The 16,698-nt window shown below is 39.3% G+C and overlaps 2 protein-coding genes across 5 annotated transcripts in view; one reads left to right on the top strand and one right to left on the bottom strand.

Annotated features, from left to right (window-relative positions):
* Positions 1 to 6,974, top strand: part of cdh15 (cadherin 15, type 1, M-cadherin (myotubule)) — a 30,307-nt gene extending 23,333 nt beyond the window's left edge. For both annotated transcript variants that reach the window (XM_067496257.1, XM_067496258.1), the window contains exons 3-14: positions 771 to 926; positions 1,368 to 1,512; positions 1,599 to 1,780; positions 1,870 to 1,998; positions 2,128 to 2,310; positions 2,849 to 3,093; positions 3,172 to 3,308; positions 3,890 to 4,120; positions 4,240 to 4,479; positions 5,149 to 5,297; positions 5,575 to 5,766; positions 6,132 to 6,974. In XM_067496257.1, coding sequence (XP_067352358.1) covers positions 771 to 926; positions 1,368 to 1,512; positions 1,599 to 1,780; positions 1,870 to 1,998; positions 2,128 to 2,310; positions 2,849 to 3,093; positions 3,172 to 3,308; positions 3,890 to 4,120; positions 4,240 to 4,479; positions 5,149 to 5,297; positions 5,575 to 5,766; positions 6,132 to 6,332 — 2,190 coding nt within the window. In that variant the 3' untranslated portion in view covers positions 6,333 to 6,974. The remainder of the gene's footprint in view (positions 1 to 770; positions 927 to 1,367; positions 1,513 to 1,598; positions 1,781 to 1,869; positions 1,999 to 2,127; positions 2,311 to 2,848; positions 3,094 to 3,171; positions 3,309 to 3,889; positions 4,121 to 4,239; positions 4,480 to 5,148; positions 5,298 to 5,574; positions 5,767 to 6,131) is intronic.
* Positions 6,975 to 7,126: 152 nt separating this feature from the next.
* Positions 7,127 to 15,043, bottom strand: spg7 (SPG7 matrix AAA peptidase subunit, paraplegin). 3 transcript variants are annotated; one of them, XM_067496259.1, is made up of 17 exons: positions 14,487 to 15,038; positions 13,958 to 14,060; positions 13,778 to 13,867; positions 13,419 to 13,660; positions 13,180 to 13,319; positions 12,735 to 12,837; positions 12,502 to 12,627; positions 12,190 to 12,352; positions 11,568 to 11,741; positions 11,360 to 11,484; positions 10,455 to 10,557; positions 9,697 to 9,807; positions 9,479 to 9,594; positions 8,778 to 8,934; positions 8,268 to 8,431; positions 8,016 to 8,093; positions 7,127 to 7,877 (listed from the first exon to the last, which is right to left on the bottom strand). In XM_067496259.1, the coding sequence occupies exons 1-17, from the start codon at positions 14,703 to 14,705 to the stop codon at positions 7,671 to 7,673; spliced, it is 2,421 nt and encodes an 806-aa protein (XP_067352360.1). In that variant the 5' UTR covers positions 14,706 to 15,038; the 3' UTR covers positions 7,127 to 7,670. The 3 variants fall into 3 exon arrangements, 2 of the variants coding, with proteins under 2 accessions (XP_067352360.1, XP_067352361.1); XR_010913783.1 differs by lacking the exon at positions 8,268 to 8,431 and having other exon boundaries at positions 7,835 to 7,877; positions 14,487 to 15,042; XM_067496260.1 differs by lacking the exons at positions 7,127 to 7,877; positions 8,016 to 8,093 and having other exon boundaries at positions 8,269 to 8,484; positions 14,487 to 15,043.
* Between the last annotated feature and the right edge of the window lie 1,655 nt (positions 15,044 to 16,698).

Raw genomic sequence — 16,698 nt, forward strand, 5'->3', positions numbered from 1 at the left:
ATAGCTCAGTGGATAGCTGGAGTAAGATATTTTTATGGTTTTGCTTACTGTTTTTTGTAGCTATGGACGCAAAGAGGATTTACGTAATAACAGCATAATGTAATGTACTGCTTTTGTGTAAAAATGTGTAAATAAGTTAAAATAATACCATCTATACTGGCCATGCAATAAATACTGTTGAGGAACTGCAAAAAAAAATTATTTTTCTTGGAAAGACTAAACATCTTGCAAATGTATTAATGAGTTGATGACTGACAGCTTGTATATACTTCAGTCTTGACAGTGTAGCCCACTCACTCAAATTTGAAGTTTGGGAATTGACCTATATTTACAAAAAAATTGCTTTGATTAAAGCTTAATGCTGACTTATTTACAGCCCTGTTGATTGTAATTCTTCAACATAGATGATGAAACAAAGCACAGAGCAGTGTTTAAAATATACTGCAAAATCTAAATGTTGTGTTAAGGCAGCATTTCTAAATTCTACTGTAGAAGGACAAATAATACACTTTTATTAAGTGATAAACATGCTCTAGAGGCAAAATGTCAAACAACATGGACACTAAATGCATGAAATATAGGCTCTTTGCCAATGTTCAGAATCTTATTTCCTACCATATGTCAAAGGCCTCTATGAGTTGGAACACGCTCAAGGTCCCTGACTGTCAACATACTCACATCTGGAGTTACGACATTTGGTTTACAGTCCTTCCCCCTAACTTCCCACGAGGCTGTGATGAGCATCAACTCTATCTTTTTTCTCTGCCTAGATTAAATCGGACAAAATCTTTACAAGTGAGGTGATCTACAAACTAGAGGGACCGGGAGTGGACCAGGAACCTAAGAATCTGTTTGAGATTGATGATCAAACAGGAGTAATCAGGAGCAAGCGGCCACTGGACAGAGAGAAACACAACAGTTTCACAGTAAGACAGCATTAGTTGAAGTAACATTTTACATCTCCAAAGTAGTCAAACTGTGTTTTAAAGTAGACCACACACATTCAATGACTCGCTGAATGAGCTCGTACTATAAACATTTTTCAAGTGTAGGCCCATGTTTTTGTCTTAAAGCATTCAGTAATATCATGGTCTCACACTCTAGCAGCAAGAGGTCAGTCTCCAAGGACCTTGATGGGCACCTTGGGAGACATTTCAGAATGTTTCAGGCCAAATGACTTGTGATGTAACCCAAGACCACAAATACCCACAGTCATCTTGAGTAGCCTGTTGGATGATTCCTGGTTAGGATGCATGAGATTTGCAGCAATTTATAGTAAGAACATTTCATGAATGCAGTTTTATTAAGTTTGTGTGTGTGTGTGTGTGTGTGTGTGTGTGTGTGTGTGTGTGTTTGTATGCATGTAGCTTAAAGCCTTTGCACTCTCCCCAAGTGGACAAAGACTGGAGAATCCTACCACCATAGAGATAGTGGTGTTAGATCAGAACGACAACAGACCCACCTTCACCCAGACCCAGTTTGTAGGCACTGTCCCTGAGTTCTCTGTACCAGGTACATCCCTATAAAACATTGTGAACTGCATAATGTTTCCAAAAGTGATCCTAAAGGTGAAAAAGGCTTTTGATTATTTCTGACAGGCACATCAGTGATGTCAGTGTTAGCCATGGATGCAGATGACCCAATGACCGATAACGCTGCTCTGAGCTACTCTATCATTGGCCAGGAGACCGTTCCTGCAAACGCTGTCACCAAAACCATGTTTGGTATCAACAACGAGACAGGGGCCATCTACACAAGAGATGTAGGCCTCGATCGAGAGGTGAAGTACAAGTTAAAGTTAGGAAGCAGATTTTTGCAGATCACAATAGTGTGAATTGTTTTATTTAAATGTGCTGTATTGCGTTGTAGGTGGTGAAGAGTTTCCGATTAAAACTACAGGTTGCGGATATGGGGGGCATTGGACTGACAAGTGAAGGTGTAGCAATCATTCACGTATCCGACATCAACAATAATGCCCCACAGTTCAGTCCTGCCTCGGTGAGTCTGTGACAATAGTTGGACAATTGGATTGTACTTAGTGATTCAGTTAAGTGAATGGCATTTATTGTGTCACAATGATTTGAACCCTTTGGTTTCTGTGTAATTTATGTGATGTACTGTATGCAGTACAGTATGAGAGCAGTGGAGAACAGGAAGGACTATGAGATCGGGCGGGTGAATGTGACAGACAGAGACGATCGTGGAACAGGAAACTGGGAGGCCAACTACTTCATTTCCAACGATCCTAATGGCAACTTTGCCATTGCTACAGATCCTACCACCAACCAGGGCATTCTGATGGTGGTGAAGGTACAGTTGGATTGTGATGGTCAGCCATCACGCAATTTTGACTGCTGTTGTTATTGCAGACATATTTATGACAACTAAAAAGATGTAATCAGGGGCCATCATTATAGCTAGTTTTTAGGAGAAAACAACAATAATTAGTATTTCTATGCTCCGTGGCTGTTTTGAAATATGCTACAGTCACAAGATAGCATATGAACCTTTGATTAACATTAAGTGACACCCTAAACAAAACATTTTCTAAAGTTACTAGAGGAAGTCCCGTCTTAAAATATGTTTGCAAATTTGTTCTGGGGAACAGGAATAAAACAAATTGAGTGGTGTTGCCCTTTAAATCAGAATGTGCATAAAAGCCCTCAGACCCAACTCAACAACACTGTCTAGTGGTTGTGTTTAAAACTGCAGTTTTAAAATTACCCAGACATATGTGGTAATATAATTTGGTTTGAAATGACTTGAGATTATATTATGTTTATCATATATTCTTCTACATGTGCAGTGCACTCTGCTAGGATACAAACTGCTCTCTTCTGTATTGCAGCCCCTGGATTATGAAGCCCAAAGTGAGTACATCCTGAATCTGAAAGTGGAAAATGTGAATCGTTTGAGCAACAAGGCTCCCAACCTGCCAGTGAGCACTGCCTCAGTGGTCGTCACTATTGTGAATGAGAACGAAGCTCCACGTTTCAGAGAGGATCCTATACAGATTGTAGTTCCTGAGTCTGTAGTTCCTGGGACACTGCTGAAGAGCAATATTGCATTTGACCCTGACGATTCTGACCTGAGGTACGATGCAGCAGCAAAGAAGGAGTATGCTCTGTTTCTACAAATGCTAGAAAACTCATTCCTCTGCTCTCTCTGTAGGTATGAGATTAGCAGAGATCCTGAGAGGTGGCTGGACATCAACAAAGATACAGGAGACATTACAGCCAAGAGAACCTTCAACATGCGATCTCTTCATATTAAAAACAATATCTACCATGCTGTTGTCAGGGTTACAGGTGAGTTTATCCACTTTTTCTTCTCTGCCAGTATTTAATATATCATGTAAAATGATCAGTCTCGACACATTTCAAAACAAATAGAAGAAATAGACATGTAATTAAAATATTCCATCCATCTATTACGTTAATCACTTATCCTGTTCAGGGTGGTCGGGGGCTGGGGCTTCTCCTAGTTGTCATAGGGCAAGAGGCAGGGTGCACCCTGGACAGGCCACCAGCCTATCTCAGGGCCAGCACAGAGAGACATTCACAGGCAGACAACCATACACACCTACAGGCCATTTAGTGTCACCAGTTACGCCGCAGAAAGGCTGCGTCCTGCAGGTATATTCAAACCGGCGAACTTCTAGCTGTGAGGCATCAGCGCTAATCCCTCCACGACCAAGTTACAAAAATGGGAAATCAAACTGCCCACACTGGCTTTTTATACTTTATAACCAAATTACTTAGTTTGTTTGCACTTTAAAAGAGATTGATAGAAAGGATTCTTGGGGTCTTTTTTTAGTGGACATTAAACTTGAATAATCTATTGTATACTGCAACATTTCTGTGTATTTACTGTACGTACATTCATGTAGATGCTGGAGGTGTGTCCACCACGGCCACAGTTGCCATCACTCTGAAGGAGACCAACGACTTCGCCCCTCAGCTCCTTCCTCTGAGTGGCTCTGTATGCAGGGGTGCAGGCCAAACACATACTGGCATGGTCCTGACTGCTGTGGACGAAGACTTTCCTCCACAGGCTGAACCCTTCATCTTTGAAATGCCTTATGATTTGTCAGTCAACTGGACTGTTATTCAAGTCAATGGTAAGTAAAAGAAGTATCGTTGCTACAGATGGAGGGAGTTGTTTGAATTTGTATAAAGGTTCTCCTGAATTCACTACATTTTCATTGCCTCCCATTATTCATTCTCCCTTCCACTTCAGATACTCATGCTGTGCTCCAGCCCATCGTAAAGCTGGAGGAAGGAGAGTACGCAGTCACAGTGCGTGTGTCAGATTCTGGCAGCCCAGCTCTGAGCGCTTATGCTCAGGTCAACGTCACAGTGTGTCTCTGTGACTCCTATGGAGATTGTAAATCTGAGGTGGGGGCTTTCTCAGGCTCCAGTGTGGGTATCAGCTTCTTCGCTGTCATTATCATCATAGCCAGTGCTGTACTCCTACTGTGTAAGTCATCGTGGACACATTAATTGATTCTTATATAGAGCATCTTGTTTTACTCTTTACAAAACAACCATGATCATGGAGTATTTTCAGTTATTTCTTAAAATATTTAGCATATTCTTTGTCTAATGTGTTATATAGGATATTGTTGCTTTTGTGGCATTATAAAACCAAGAAATTACATTTTCATTTACTTTAAATGAATGACTCATGAAGATGTGTTTTGTTTTGTTTTTTGGCTTTCAGTACAAAATAACACGTTGTGGGGCTTGATACAAATCTCTTATAGGAATTTTTAAAAGATCTCAAAACCTTGACCTCATAGCATGCATGGCCAATACACCTGCCACTATCAATACAATTTGATAGACAACTAACGAAGCAGCAACAATTTTAATAAATTATTTGTGAAATGTCCAATAATTTTTGTTTTCAGATAGCTGTGTCAGTATTCTGTTCATTTTTATATTGTTGTAATATTTTGACATCAAAACAATACATTTGGTCTGAGAGAGTGGATCCTTTTCACTATTTTCTAATGTTCTAATGTAAACAAATTGTTGAAAATATCCTATACATTCATTTCTAATTTTGATAAAGTTAGTTGTAGCCTTACAACAAAATAAACACTAAAGAAAAAATATTTGATGGTTTCCCTCTGTTTGAATGCAGTGCTCCTCCTCTTGGCTGTGGCAGTGACCACCTGTGGGAGACGCCATCACATTAAGAAAGGAACAGGTCTGCTCATCGGGGAATCAGAAGACGACATCCGTGACAATGTCTTCAACTACGATGAGCAAGGAGGTGGTGAGGAGGATGAGGTATATAGCTACATGTGTGACCTATGTAGGCTATGGAGTCTGACTTCTGTTCAGTGTAGCAGAGCATAGAGGATGACTGGAAAGGGTGGAATGGATGGATCTTCAGTCTGCTAAAGCAAGCTTGAGTCACCAAAGGTTCATATTGTAGCTTTAAGCCCCCACATTTGTCAGTCACTTTTGTTAGTGTTTAGTCTTATTTCTTTACGCATTTTCACTGCATTATTTAAATACATGTAAATTACTTCAATACCTGTAGCCTTTTCCTCTCACATTGCAGAATGCCTTTAACATCGACCTGCTGTGGAATCCCCATGATGCACCTTCGACACCGGGATCCTACTATCCAGGATATGGTGTTCCTCGAGGGAAGCAGCCCCTCAGGAAGGATGCCCCGCATAACCTGCCTTCCCCCACCTACCCAAGGAGGCCTCCTGCAGATCCCACTGACATTGAGGACTACATCAATGATGTGAGAAGCATCTAAACTGCTTTAGCAAACATTCTTAACAACAAAGCATTTTAAAAAGTGTTACAACAAGCAACCCCTCCACTAAAACTCTACATACAAGATTCAAAATAATTTATTTCAAAAGTTGTGGACAGGGCTTCCAACACACTAACTTACACTGCCAACTATATCTAGGCTCATATTTTCTAAAGCTGTTAAAGGCTTGAAACAAGATCTGACATGATACAAACTCAAATCAATTGTATTACATGCATGCAAAGTGTTAATACACTAACTACATAAACACAACTTTAAAGATCCCCAATCTGATACTTCACCCCTATAAACAAACAAACAAAAAAGTGCCTTTTTTTTCTTTGCATCAGGGCCTAGAGGCTGCAGACAATGACCCCAACGTGCCTCCGTATGACACAGCTCTGATCTATGACTATGAGGGAGAGGGCTCTCTGGCAGGCAGCCTCAGCTCCAATGCATCAGGCAGCTCTGAAGAAGACCAGGACTACGATTACCTCAACGACTGGGGACCACGCTTTCAGAAACTGGCCAACATGTATGGCCCATGTTAAAGTGGACAGCACCCTTCAAAAGACCTGTGTGATGACTACAAGCTAGAGACACAGACCATGTCATGGTTATTTTTCTGGACAGAAAAGATAGTCGTCCAGAACAGTATTCGAAGAGCGCCAAGGAAAAATGAATGCCTTTAATCTAATGTGCCTTAGGTTTCATTGAGGATCATTTTGATACAAATGACAAAATGGCCCTTTGTAACATTTTGTCATTAGCTCAGGAAAAGTAATTAAGACAGTACAGTTGTGTGTTGATATGATCAGCTACCAAAAAAGGAGCTGTGCATGCTATACGGCAAACAGAATGTGTGTTGAAATGTGTGTCCATGTCTGGTTGTCTTTATCCTCAGACTTGGATTGCTCAGTTATGATGCGCACAACAGAGATTTAAAATATGATCATTTCAGGTTTTTTTTACATAAGTGTTTATTTTATAAGATTCATTTGCTTTGATACCGATTTGACTTTTGGATAACAAATCCTCCATTCCAGCACTTGTGTTTTTGCAAGCCATCTCAGCACAAAACAGTACAACAAAACAGACTGTACCACACAAAAATCTGTATTAAACTTGTTTGGAGGATAGGATGTGCTAACTGATTTTAGATTTTTTTTGTGTTTATGGAATAAATGTAAATCATTTGTGTTTATATTGTTGATTTTGAAAAGAAAACCCTTTCTGAAGGAGGTAAAGTATATGTAAACCTGGACTGCAAAAAGTTACTCCTAATCCATTTCTACACATATTTATCTGAAACTACTAAAATGAAATAGTACATAAGAGCAGCATACAATATTTACATAGACATTTATTTAAATATTTAGTAACAACATCCTTTTGGACCTTTAATCAAACCAGCACACAGGCTGTTATGCAAAGCAGCATAAAAAAAATTTAAAAAACACTGCCGCAGCCATTTGAATCATTAACTCAATCGGTGTCTGAAAAGGAGAAATTGGTGTGTGGATTAATATTTTCTGCGAACACAAACATGGCAGATGCTTTGCTATTTCAGCTTTAAATTTGGATTCCAAATGTATTTGTCAACACTGGAGAGAGCAACTTACTTGTTCCTTTCCACTACCGTTACATCCCAGTCAAAAAAAAATTCTTGAGTAAACACTATTACGTGTAGTGTAAAAGGTACAGTGTATAGATTATATGAAAGTAATTTGCTACATTCTGTTACACTTCTTCACTGCAGCTCAAATACCGAACACAACTTTGCACACCATAATTTCATTTTTATTTGTGAGTCACCGAATAAAGGCTGCCCCCAACAACCACAACAAAATGACGCAGATGGGAAGGATTTTAAAACATACATTTTAAGGTCAAGCCAGCTGTGGATTTATGTCATCTTCTCTGCGTTTGCCTGGAGGGGGTTGAGGTTCGTCTTCACCTGTGTCTTGTTTGTCCCGTTCAGCTTCCACCCAGCTCTGAGGAACAATCATCTTCTTTGGCCCATGGGGCGGGGGACCCAGCAAGGCTTCGATATCATCATAGTTCACCACCTCACGCTCTAACAGTGCATTGGCCAACTGGAAAGACAGATCCCAAGTAGTTCCGACTTGTTAAAATTAGACATAAAACCAAAGATCAAATACCAACAACTTTGCTTATTAGCATAAATCTGAAAAAATGCTAAAAATGAACGATTCAACAGGGGAACAACTGACCAGTGTCAATTTGTCTCTGTTGTCCAGAAGCAGCTTCTCTGTGTGCCTGTAAGCACGGGCTATTAACATCTTAGCCTCCTGGAGGAACAGAAAGACCATTGACTGCATTAGAGTGAGGTAAGACAAACAGGGAGATGATGCAGTAAGCTAGCTTCTTATTAAAACAGCTAAAAAAACAACAACTGTGAGGTGATAGAGCATTCCCAGCGTGCCAATTTGAGAACAGAGAACTACTCCTAATTTCAAACCCACAAGGTCCATCTGCTGCTGTAGTCCCTGGCTGAAAGGACGACGTCCAATAGCACCTTGCTCTTCTGTCTCTGGGAATGAGACCTGGCCAACACTTTCACACATGCCGTACTGCTTCACCATAGAGTAGGCCACACGCGTCACCTTACGCAAGTCATCCTGAGCTCCTGGGGAGACGGTGAGCAGACTTCAACTCGTGATGTCTGAATATCATGTTTTACTAAATGGTATACAAACAGGAATATTTACATTTTAGAGTATTTATAAGAGGATATTAACATAAAACACAAAACAATGTCAGTTCATATCAGGAATATTACTAATATATTATTTGGTAATAATTTCGTAATAGTTAAAACTGAGAAGGGCTAAATGTTTGAACAGTAGAAAGCGCTAAAGAAAATATTTTTGGAAGCCATCAGCAGGCAGCAAGAAGCATTTGTTGGAAGAAAGTGCTATGTATGTGTACAGACAGTAATGACTGAAGATAATTAACTTTATATGGGCTGTTACCTGTTGTGACTTTGTTAAATGTGATAGCTTCAGCAGTTCTTCCTCCCAGAGCCATACACATCCTCTCAAACAGCTGCTCCTTGGTGAACAGGTACTGGTCTCGAGGTAAGATTTGGGCAAATCCCAGTGCTGCATTAGTCCGTGGAGCAATGGACACCTGAACAGGAAAAACAACATAAATAAATAAATAAAACACACACACACACAAACACACACGCACACACACACAAAGACAAACACAATTGATCTTTTAACAAAGCAGTTGTTAAAAATGTGAAGTGAATTGAACTAAAGGTAAAGCTTTTCCTCTTTTTGGGGGCTGTCAAAGTACATGAACTAAGGAGAAAACGTATCAATAACTTATATCAGTAAATTGGACAAAGTTTAAAAAAATCTTTGGTAGAAGCCGATTTCTTTGCACACTGTCTACAGTAAAGCGATGAAACACAAGCATTCAATAGGCCACATTAGAAATTACCACAATTTGATCCATACAAGTAATCTGATTAAAAACAAACTATGGCAGAGATCAAATCAAAGTTTATGTACATAGCACTTTTCAACCACCAACAGTTTGACCAACGTCCTTTACAGTAAAAAAAATTATTTAAAATGTAGAAACTTAATTACACAATTAGAGAAGACTACAGAGATAACAGCCTACATTCCACTTTTGGAGCAGACATATGGGAGCATGTTACCTTCATGACTGCTTCTGTGTGCTCAAGTAACCATCCCACTAAGGCATGGCCAGACTCATGGAAGGCAACTACCCTTTGTTCCTCTTTAGACAAGATCTTGCTCTTCTTCACACTTCCTAAAGGCACGCACAAACACAGATTCATCAGAATTTGCCATCTGAAGCTCAGATATATGAAATATATTGTTTGGCCATGATATGGTGTTTCCACCATTGTACCTGCTATTACTCTCTCCACTGCATACTCAAAGTTAAAGGAATCAATCGACTTGTAGCCCTCTCTGGCAGCATGCAAGGCAGCTTCATTACAAATGTTAGCAATGTCTGCACCTTCAGAGACAAAGTGAGATGGCCTTAGTGGTTTCATGATCACCATAAAGGAATAACATTTCAGAAAACATCAGCAGCACTACAGCTTGTTTCACTCCACGGATTTACAATGTATCAATTTATGGTGCTGGGGCTTCTGTCAAATGAAGAAAACCACATGACTGATGGTGTTCAAAACTTGTTTGAGTGGTTTAAAAAGCATGTGAACATTTCCATCTGCAACCAAATACCAATTGTGTCACATTATGACTCTTATTCAAGTGAAAGTGAAACTGGGCCTTAACTATAATGAAGTACATTAATATTTAGTGGCACCAAAGTATTTCATATCTAGGAGATTTGAACTTGTATATTAATTGTTTAACTGTCACATATTGTGCATGAACATTTATGAGTGGATTAAGTATGACAAATCTTACATTTAATATCAACATGTAGGCATCTTGGTGTTTTATGTCAGACCTCAGACTAAAGCTATTAAAATAAGTTAGGAGTAGTGCTTCATCCCGCCAGATATCACTGGTGCCTTGTTTAAAATCCCAAACCTTCAAATACGTTTTAGCACAAAAAGGAAGAAAGCCCTAAAAGCTCATTTAGGCTCCATCTGCCCATCACTAGCTAAACAGTAAATATGGAAATGCATATACCACTGAAGCCTGGTGTGAGCTCAGCCAGATGCAGAGAATAGAAGTTAGCTGGCTGTGTCAGTTTCAGGATTTTCAGATGCTGCTCAAAGATCTCCTTTCTTTCCTGTGGAACAACAATGAAACAAATTAAATTAAAGTGATACATCTATCAATAGGTAGAGCATAGGCAGAGGGATGCAGAAGGCCACAGGATGGAATCCAACCCCACCAGGTGTTGCCTCGCCCAGCCATCAAGGGTCACCTTGGTGCTGGTAAAAAAAAAGAAAAAAAAAGAAAGAAAGGGAGGGTTGCGGCAGGAAAAAGATCTGGCGTAAAAACTCATGCCAAATCACCGTATGGAACACTTTCCGCTGTCGCGACCCCTGAAGGGACAAGCCGACAGCCTTTGATCTTTGATGGAGAGTAGTTGTGGAGTAGCTGTGTGTTGCAGGCAATATCTGTTGTCGCTGGGGGCATGGAGAAGTTGCTCATCATCTTCCTCTTTATGTTGTTTTCTTTCTCAGTCCACTCACCCCAACCAGTCAAGGCAGACAGCCACCCACCCTGAGCCTGTCTCTGTGGCAGGGTTCTTCCATTAAGGGAGTTTTCTTCTCCATTATCTCCTAGTACTTGATTAAGGGGGATTTGGTGGGTTGGTTTGCTGTAATTATTTTTATTGTTAACCTTACAATCTAAAGTGCTTTGAGATGGTTTTGTGAGTTGGCATTAAATAAAGAAACTGAATTGGATTGAATAGATTCCTGCCATAGCTACATGTTTTTAGCAGCAAATAAACAAACAACAAAGTTTTATTTAACAGCTATGCAAAATGACAAGTACTGCATAATGCAGCTTAAAACGTGCATAAAAAAAAATAGTATAATTCAGTATTTTTTTTTATAAATCACAATAGTGCTCACATCTACCTGCAATGTGGGCAGATCTATAAAGATGTGCCTGTCTAGTCTGCCTGGTCTCATGAGAGCATTGTCCAAGATATCTGCTCTGTTAGTAGAAGCAAGGACAATGACATGATCTGTTGTTCCCATTCCTGCAAAAGAACAAGAACAAGTTTTATTATTCTGAAAAATGTGCCAGTGGTGATAGCACATCCAAATGCCATGTTTTGCTCACCATCCATCTCCACTAGCAGCTGGTTGAGGGTCTGCTCCTCTTCAGTATTGGAGAAACCTGACATGTTGGTGGAGCGCTTCTTTCCCACAGCATCAATCTCATCGATGTACACGATGCAGGGTGCTCGAGCACGAGCTTCCTTGAACAGACTCCTGACCCTGGCAGCACCTAGGCCTAGAAACACAGTCATTCCAAAACATACAGTCTTCATTATTTCTTTAAAAATGTACCTTCTTATAGGGCTGTCATGAAAAGGCAGAGATGCCTAAAATATACATTTTGACAAATAATATGGGAAATTTTCTATGAAATTAGTATACATTGTTAGTGTATTAGTGTAAATTGAAATTAATATAGAAACAATTGTATTTATTTCTATTAATTTGTTATCCTGTAATTCTGTTTAGATGAATGGGTATTTTTTCCATATAGACGAACAAGGTCTATGCACAAACAAAAAAAACAAACAAACTCCTGCAAACTATAGTTACTGCAGCCTAAGAATTTCACTTTTCTGTTAGTTGATTCTATTTAAAAGTATATTTACAATGATATATGCAAATAGTGAAGAGGTGTGAACGCTTTCCGAATCATACAGACCATACATTCTGGTCCTACACACCTCCAATGACTTCCACAAACTCAGAACCAGCCATAGCCAGAAAGGGCACCTGAGCCTCAGTAGCTACAGCCTTAGCCAGCAGGGTCTTCCCACAGCCTGGAGGACCTAGCAGCAATGCACCCTTAGGAACCTTTGCTCCCAGCTGAAGGTACCGTTCTGGACTCTGATGACAGTGATTAAGGTTAGATGGTAGATAAACGAAACCATAAATTATATCTAATTCCTACTTACGTTGTTCAATTGGGATTAAAAATTCAGAATGTGCCAATATGAAAAACCCCTAATATACTATATTTGAGACTGATTTCTCACCTTAAGATAGTCAACGAATTCCTTTACTTCCATCTTTGCCTCATGCATGCCTGCTACATCTTTGAAACTCACGCCTTTACCCGATTTGCCATCCACAATAGTGAATTTAGCCATCTTCAGCTGATTCTGTTGGGTATGTTGTAATTTGCAAATTAATATCCCAGTGAAATTGGTGGAACACAATAAAAATCTTGATTGTACAAATGCCAGCATGCTTGTGTGGCCTCACTCACAAATGCACTAAATCCGCCTTCTCTGCCGCCCATGCCTGCTAGTCGGAAGATGTACCAAAGAATAGCCACCCCAATAGCAGCCATCCCCAGAGCGTAGACTGCACTGCAATATAAGCAGATTAAAAGGAAATAAATTGCACGGGGAAGTTCAAAGTTTTTTTTTTTTTTTTTTTTTTTTTACAAGTATAGATATATTTTAAAGAAATCATTACGGGATTATGATTACAACACACAATAATAGGAAATACTGACCATTTATGAAATTTTTAAAGGGAAGAATAGTCCAACACAATGACAAGTTGCCTGAGTTATTTTTGTGGTTGACATATCTTATATATTTGTATGGAGAAAGCATTACTTCCTAATTGCTTGTCAAACATTTCCAGGCATCTTATAAATAAACTTCTTTTTATTTAGTCTGTTCTGAAAATGTTTGTGCTCTTACTTTCCAAAGAACCCAGTGCGTTTGTAAGAAACTGGTATCCTGTCCTTCGAGTCAATATTGAGTTCTTCTTCAGCAGCTCTCAGCTTCTCCTCAAATTTGTCAATATTAGCAACTTGCATTCTGTACATAAGCGCCAGCCTCTGCAAAGCGAGAAAAATGGGAGAAGATGAGAGATTAGCCTGCACATCTGCTGTAAAAGTTCCAATTTTAACTGTGTTTTTGCATCCTGTGCAACATACAGGTCTTCCAAAGATAACAGCTCCAGGGTGGAGATAGATTTCTACAATGTCACTTTCAGGAACAACTTGCACACGTGACACCTCTCCTTTGGCCAGCATCTCATTGACAAAGTCGTTCCAAGAGATGTTACCACCACTGGTATTAATGGAGTTCAGCAGGCTCATGATGAGCGCTATGATGAAGAGGGTTCGCAGGCGCTCGCGGTACATCTGGTCCTCTTGCTCACGACGTTTCTTCTCCTCTAAGCAGTGCCAAAAATTTCAGGAAGAAAGAGTATAAAACATCAGACAATGAAGGAAGAAGTGTTGCAGTTATCTCACAGCCATGTGCCAAGCAGCTAGAGCGATTTTTCACTTACCTTCATCTTCCTCTGGGGTTTTTCCCTTTGGTCCATTACTTTTATTTTCCTCTTGTTTGGACCGAGATGTACTGAAGAAGTTTTTTGCCCCTGAAATCAAAAGTGTTTTTCATACAGAGTGCTATAAGTAAGTAAAATAAGTACTATAAGTATATATTTAAAAGAATACTGCATGTTCACCTAATAGATTTAATAAACCAACAGGGTTCCTCAGCAGGTGGCTCCTGATTAACTCTTTGTTAACTCCCATCATGCCAGGACCCAAAGGTCTGTGGAAGAGGATCTATGATTGGAACATTGGGGCAACGCATTGTGTTATGAAATCATATACAAAGGAGACCTCGAGTAAATGCACACCAAACTTCAGGTGCTGCCATGATCATGTGTTACAAATAATAATAATAATAATAATAATAATACTAAAAACACATCTAAGGATCCAAAAAAATACGGCATAGAAGAAGTAGAAACAACTTGCTGCAGTTTGAACATACAATTTCAAGCTCAGTCACACAGCTGCATGTAAACAGAATGTACTGATGACGTTGCCAATTTCAAATTCTGTTGAACGATACATTTTTTCCAGGGACGTAGGATGTAGTTGTTTAATAATGAACTTATAGGCGCCCTCGAAGGTCTATTGGTATTCTGATCAGATTTACTCAAAATGCAGAAATGCACTTGGCAAAGCAAACGTTTTTTGGCTTACCTCTGTAAGTTTCTGTGGACGGTCCGTGAGTCTCCGCTCTGAAGTTGACAGAAGCAACTTTCTGACATAAGAGCATCTAGCCAGCACATGTTTAACACCATTTCTGGATGTTGCCTTGTTCGCTAATAAGTGACAATGTTGCCTTGTCAGTGTCAACAATAATCCTCTACTGTATTTCCTACATAGGTCAGCGCGATGCTGCAAAAACAAAGCGGACATCTTGTCTTCTTTCACCGAGTGTGGTATATTAACTAAACAATCGCACTGCCATAGCTGCAAGTTTTCTATTAGGCATTAAACTGTGTTTTCACACGCTGGCTTACGTGCACCTACGGTCACAGCTAGCTTACTGTTACACAACTGTGAGTCGACCAAAGATGTCAGCTCGAGATCAACAACTTCCTGCATACAGAAATTAAAGCAACAAATAAATATTTTTATTATGAATTCTAAGACTTATCGGTGTCATAATTGTAGCGACTGTTTTAATTATCTGCACACTGTTATAAATGTTAATATATCGTAACCTTTCAAAACATCTTTGCCTCGAACTTTGAACTTCAACCCCTTCCGTACTTTAAGGACCTGCTAGTTGCGCACACGTTTGCGCAGGAGCCTACGACCCGACCACAATACGCAATAAACAATCTGCAGCTTGCATACAATTTCTGTCACTTATGCAACGCAATTTCATTTACATTTACTTTGTTTCACGCTGATGAATGTTGTCTACTTTTTAAAGTCTTAAAAGGGTTTTATTCAGCTCAGTAAAACAATCACAGTGCACACTGAAGATCTGCAATTTATAAATCTCGACATTAAGTAAATTTACAGCGATTTTCCTTTAGCTTAATTTTCAGATGAATATAGCTCATTCTGAGACATGCTGCACCTCCCATGTCTATGTTGTACTCTGAGATCGCTTATAATAATAATAATAATAATAATAATAATAATAATAATAATAATAATAATAATAATACATCTGTACTGTTTGCAGAGCTGTAATCTATGTCTACCATTTGTAATTGACAAACTACAAAGCGAACAACAATTTTACCAAATACAAGACCATAACATACATTATTTATATAATTGAACAAACATTCTATTGAAGAGGAAAATAAGCCTACATTTGGGAAAATTGTAATACCATAATAGCCGGAAAAGCGGACTCTTGAAAAACAAATTAAAGTAATCACTGGTGATAAGAAACGTGAAAACCTTTCACCGCCTCAAACGACTGTGTGACTCTCTGGTCACAGCAACAACTAAGTAACGTAGTTTATATGTAACAGTAACCCAGCAGAGAGCGCTATTGGTTAAGCTGGTTTACTAAAGCAGCTCAGTTTGCTTGTATTTGCCAACTTAGAGTTTATACAGCAAATACATGCGTTGCCAGTTTAAGGTGCAACTTGTATTTAAAAAAATATGATATTTCTAAAAACTTAATTGGAACATCGTTGCACGCAGTGCCTGCATGTTTTCTAAACGTTTTCGTTCCAAATACTCTTTAATATGGAACTCCTGCGATTTGACTGGAAGGAGTACCAGTAAGTGAGCTGCTGGAGAATGCATTTGTGAAATAAAAACATGCACGCTACATGGCCTCATTTCCTTGCTGTAAATAGTCAGGGTACTGTCGTTAGCAGCGACGTGTACAGGTCAGGATGAGTGACACATCAGATAACCCAATGGGAGTAGAGGGCTTTTGTTTGAGCCAATGAAAGCCTTCGTTACATCCTGTCCCGTTCCGTGTTTACCAAGGGTGCATCAAGTTTGTGCACCGTAACACTCCGCTTCTTGTCAACTGTGTCTCCTCGATTATACCCTGTATTTACAATCTGACACATCCATCGAAAACAAAACACACAGCTCGATAAACGCCAAAATATACGTTGAACACGGACAGCTGTGATTATGGTTTTATGACAAGATTTGTACCTATAAACATCATTCAATATAGTTTGTATAACTATGTTAGTGGTTTTAAGGATGGATTACTAATATTCAGTTTCCATCTCGAACATTTTGCGTTTTAAATAACATACGGAAATCTAAATATATAATTGACATATCCGAATTAACAATGTCTACGGTATCCAAGGGATATAAAACGAGTACACCCAAAGTCTGTACTCCATTTCCTTTACTTGGTCCCCCAACTATATAATGGAGTGTGGTCTGTTGCGTTTGAAACTGTGAACTGTGG

The sequence above is a fragment of the Channa argus genome, chromosome 2, assembly GCF_033026475.1.
Source record: "Channa argus isolate prfri chromosome 2, Channa argus male v1.0, whole genome shotgun sequence".
NCBI classification, from domain to species: Eukaryota; Metazoa; Chordata; class Actinopteri; order Anabantiformes; family Channidae; genus Channa; species Channa argus.

Excerpts from the sequence above, each read along its gene's own strand:
- spg7 (XM_067496259.1), bottom strand. The coding sequence starts at position 14,705 with ATGTCCGCTTTGTTTTTGCAGCATCGCGCTGACCTATGTAGGAAATAC. Across the intron at positions 10,558-11,359 it reads TAGATCTGCCCACATTGCAG|GAAAGAAAGGAGATCTTTGA; the intron begins GTAGATGTGAGC and ends GTTGTTCCACAG. Across the intron at positions 9,595-9,696 it reads AGTGGAGAGAGTAATAGCAG|GAAGTGTGAAGAAGAGCAAG; the intron begins GTACAATGGTGG and ends GCGTGCCTTTAG.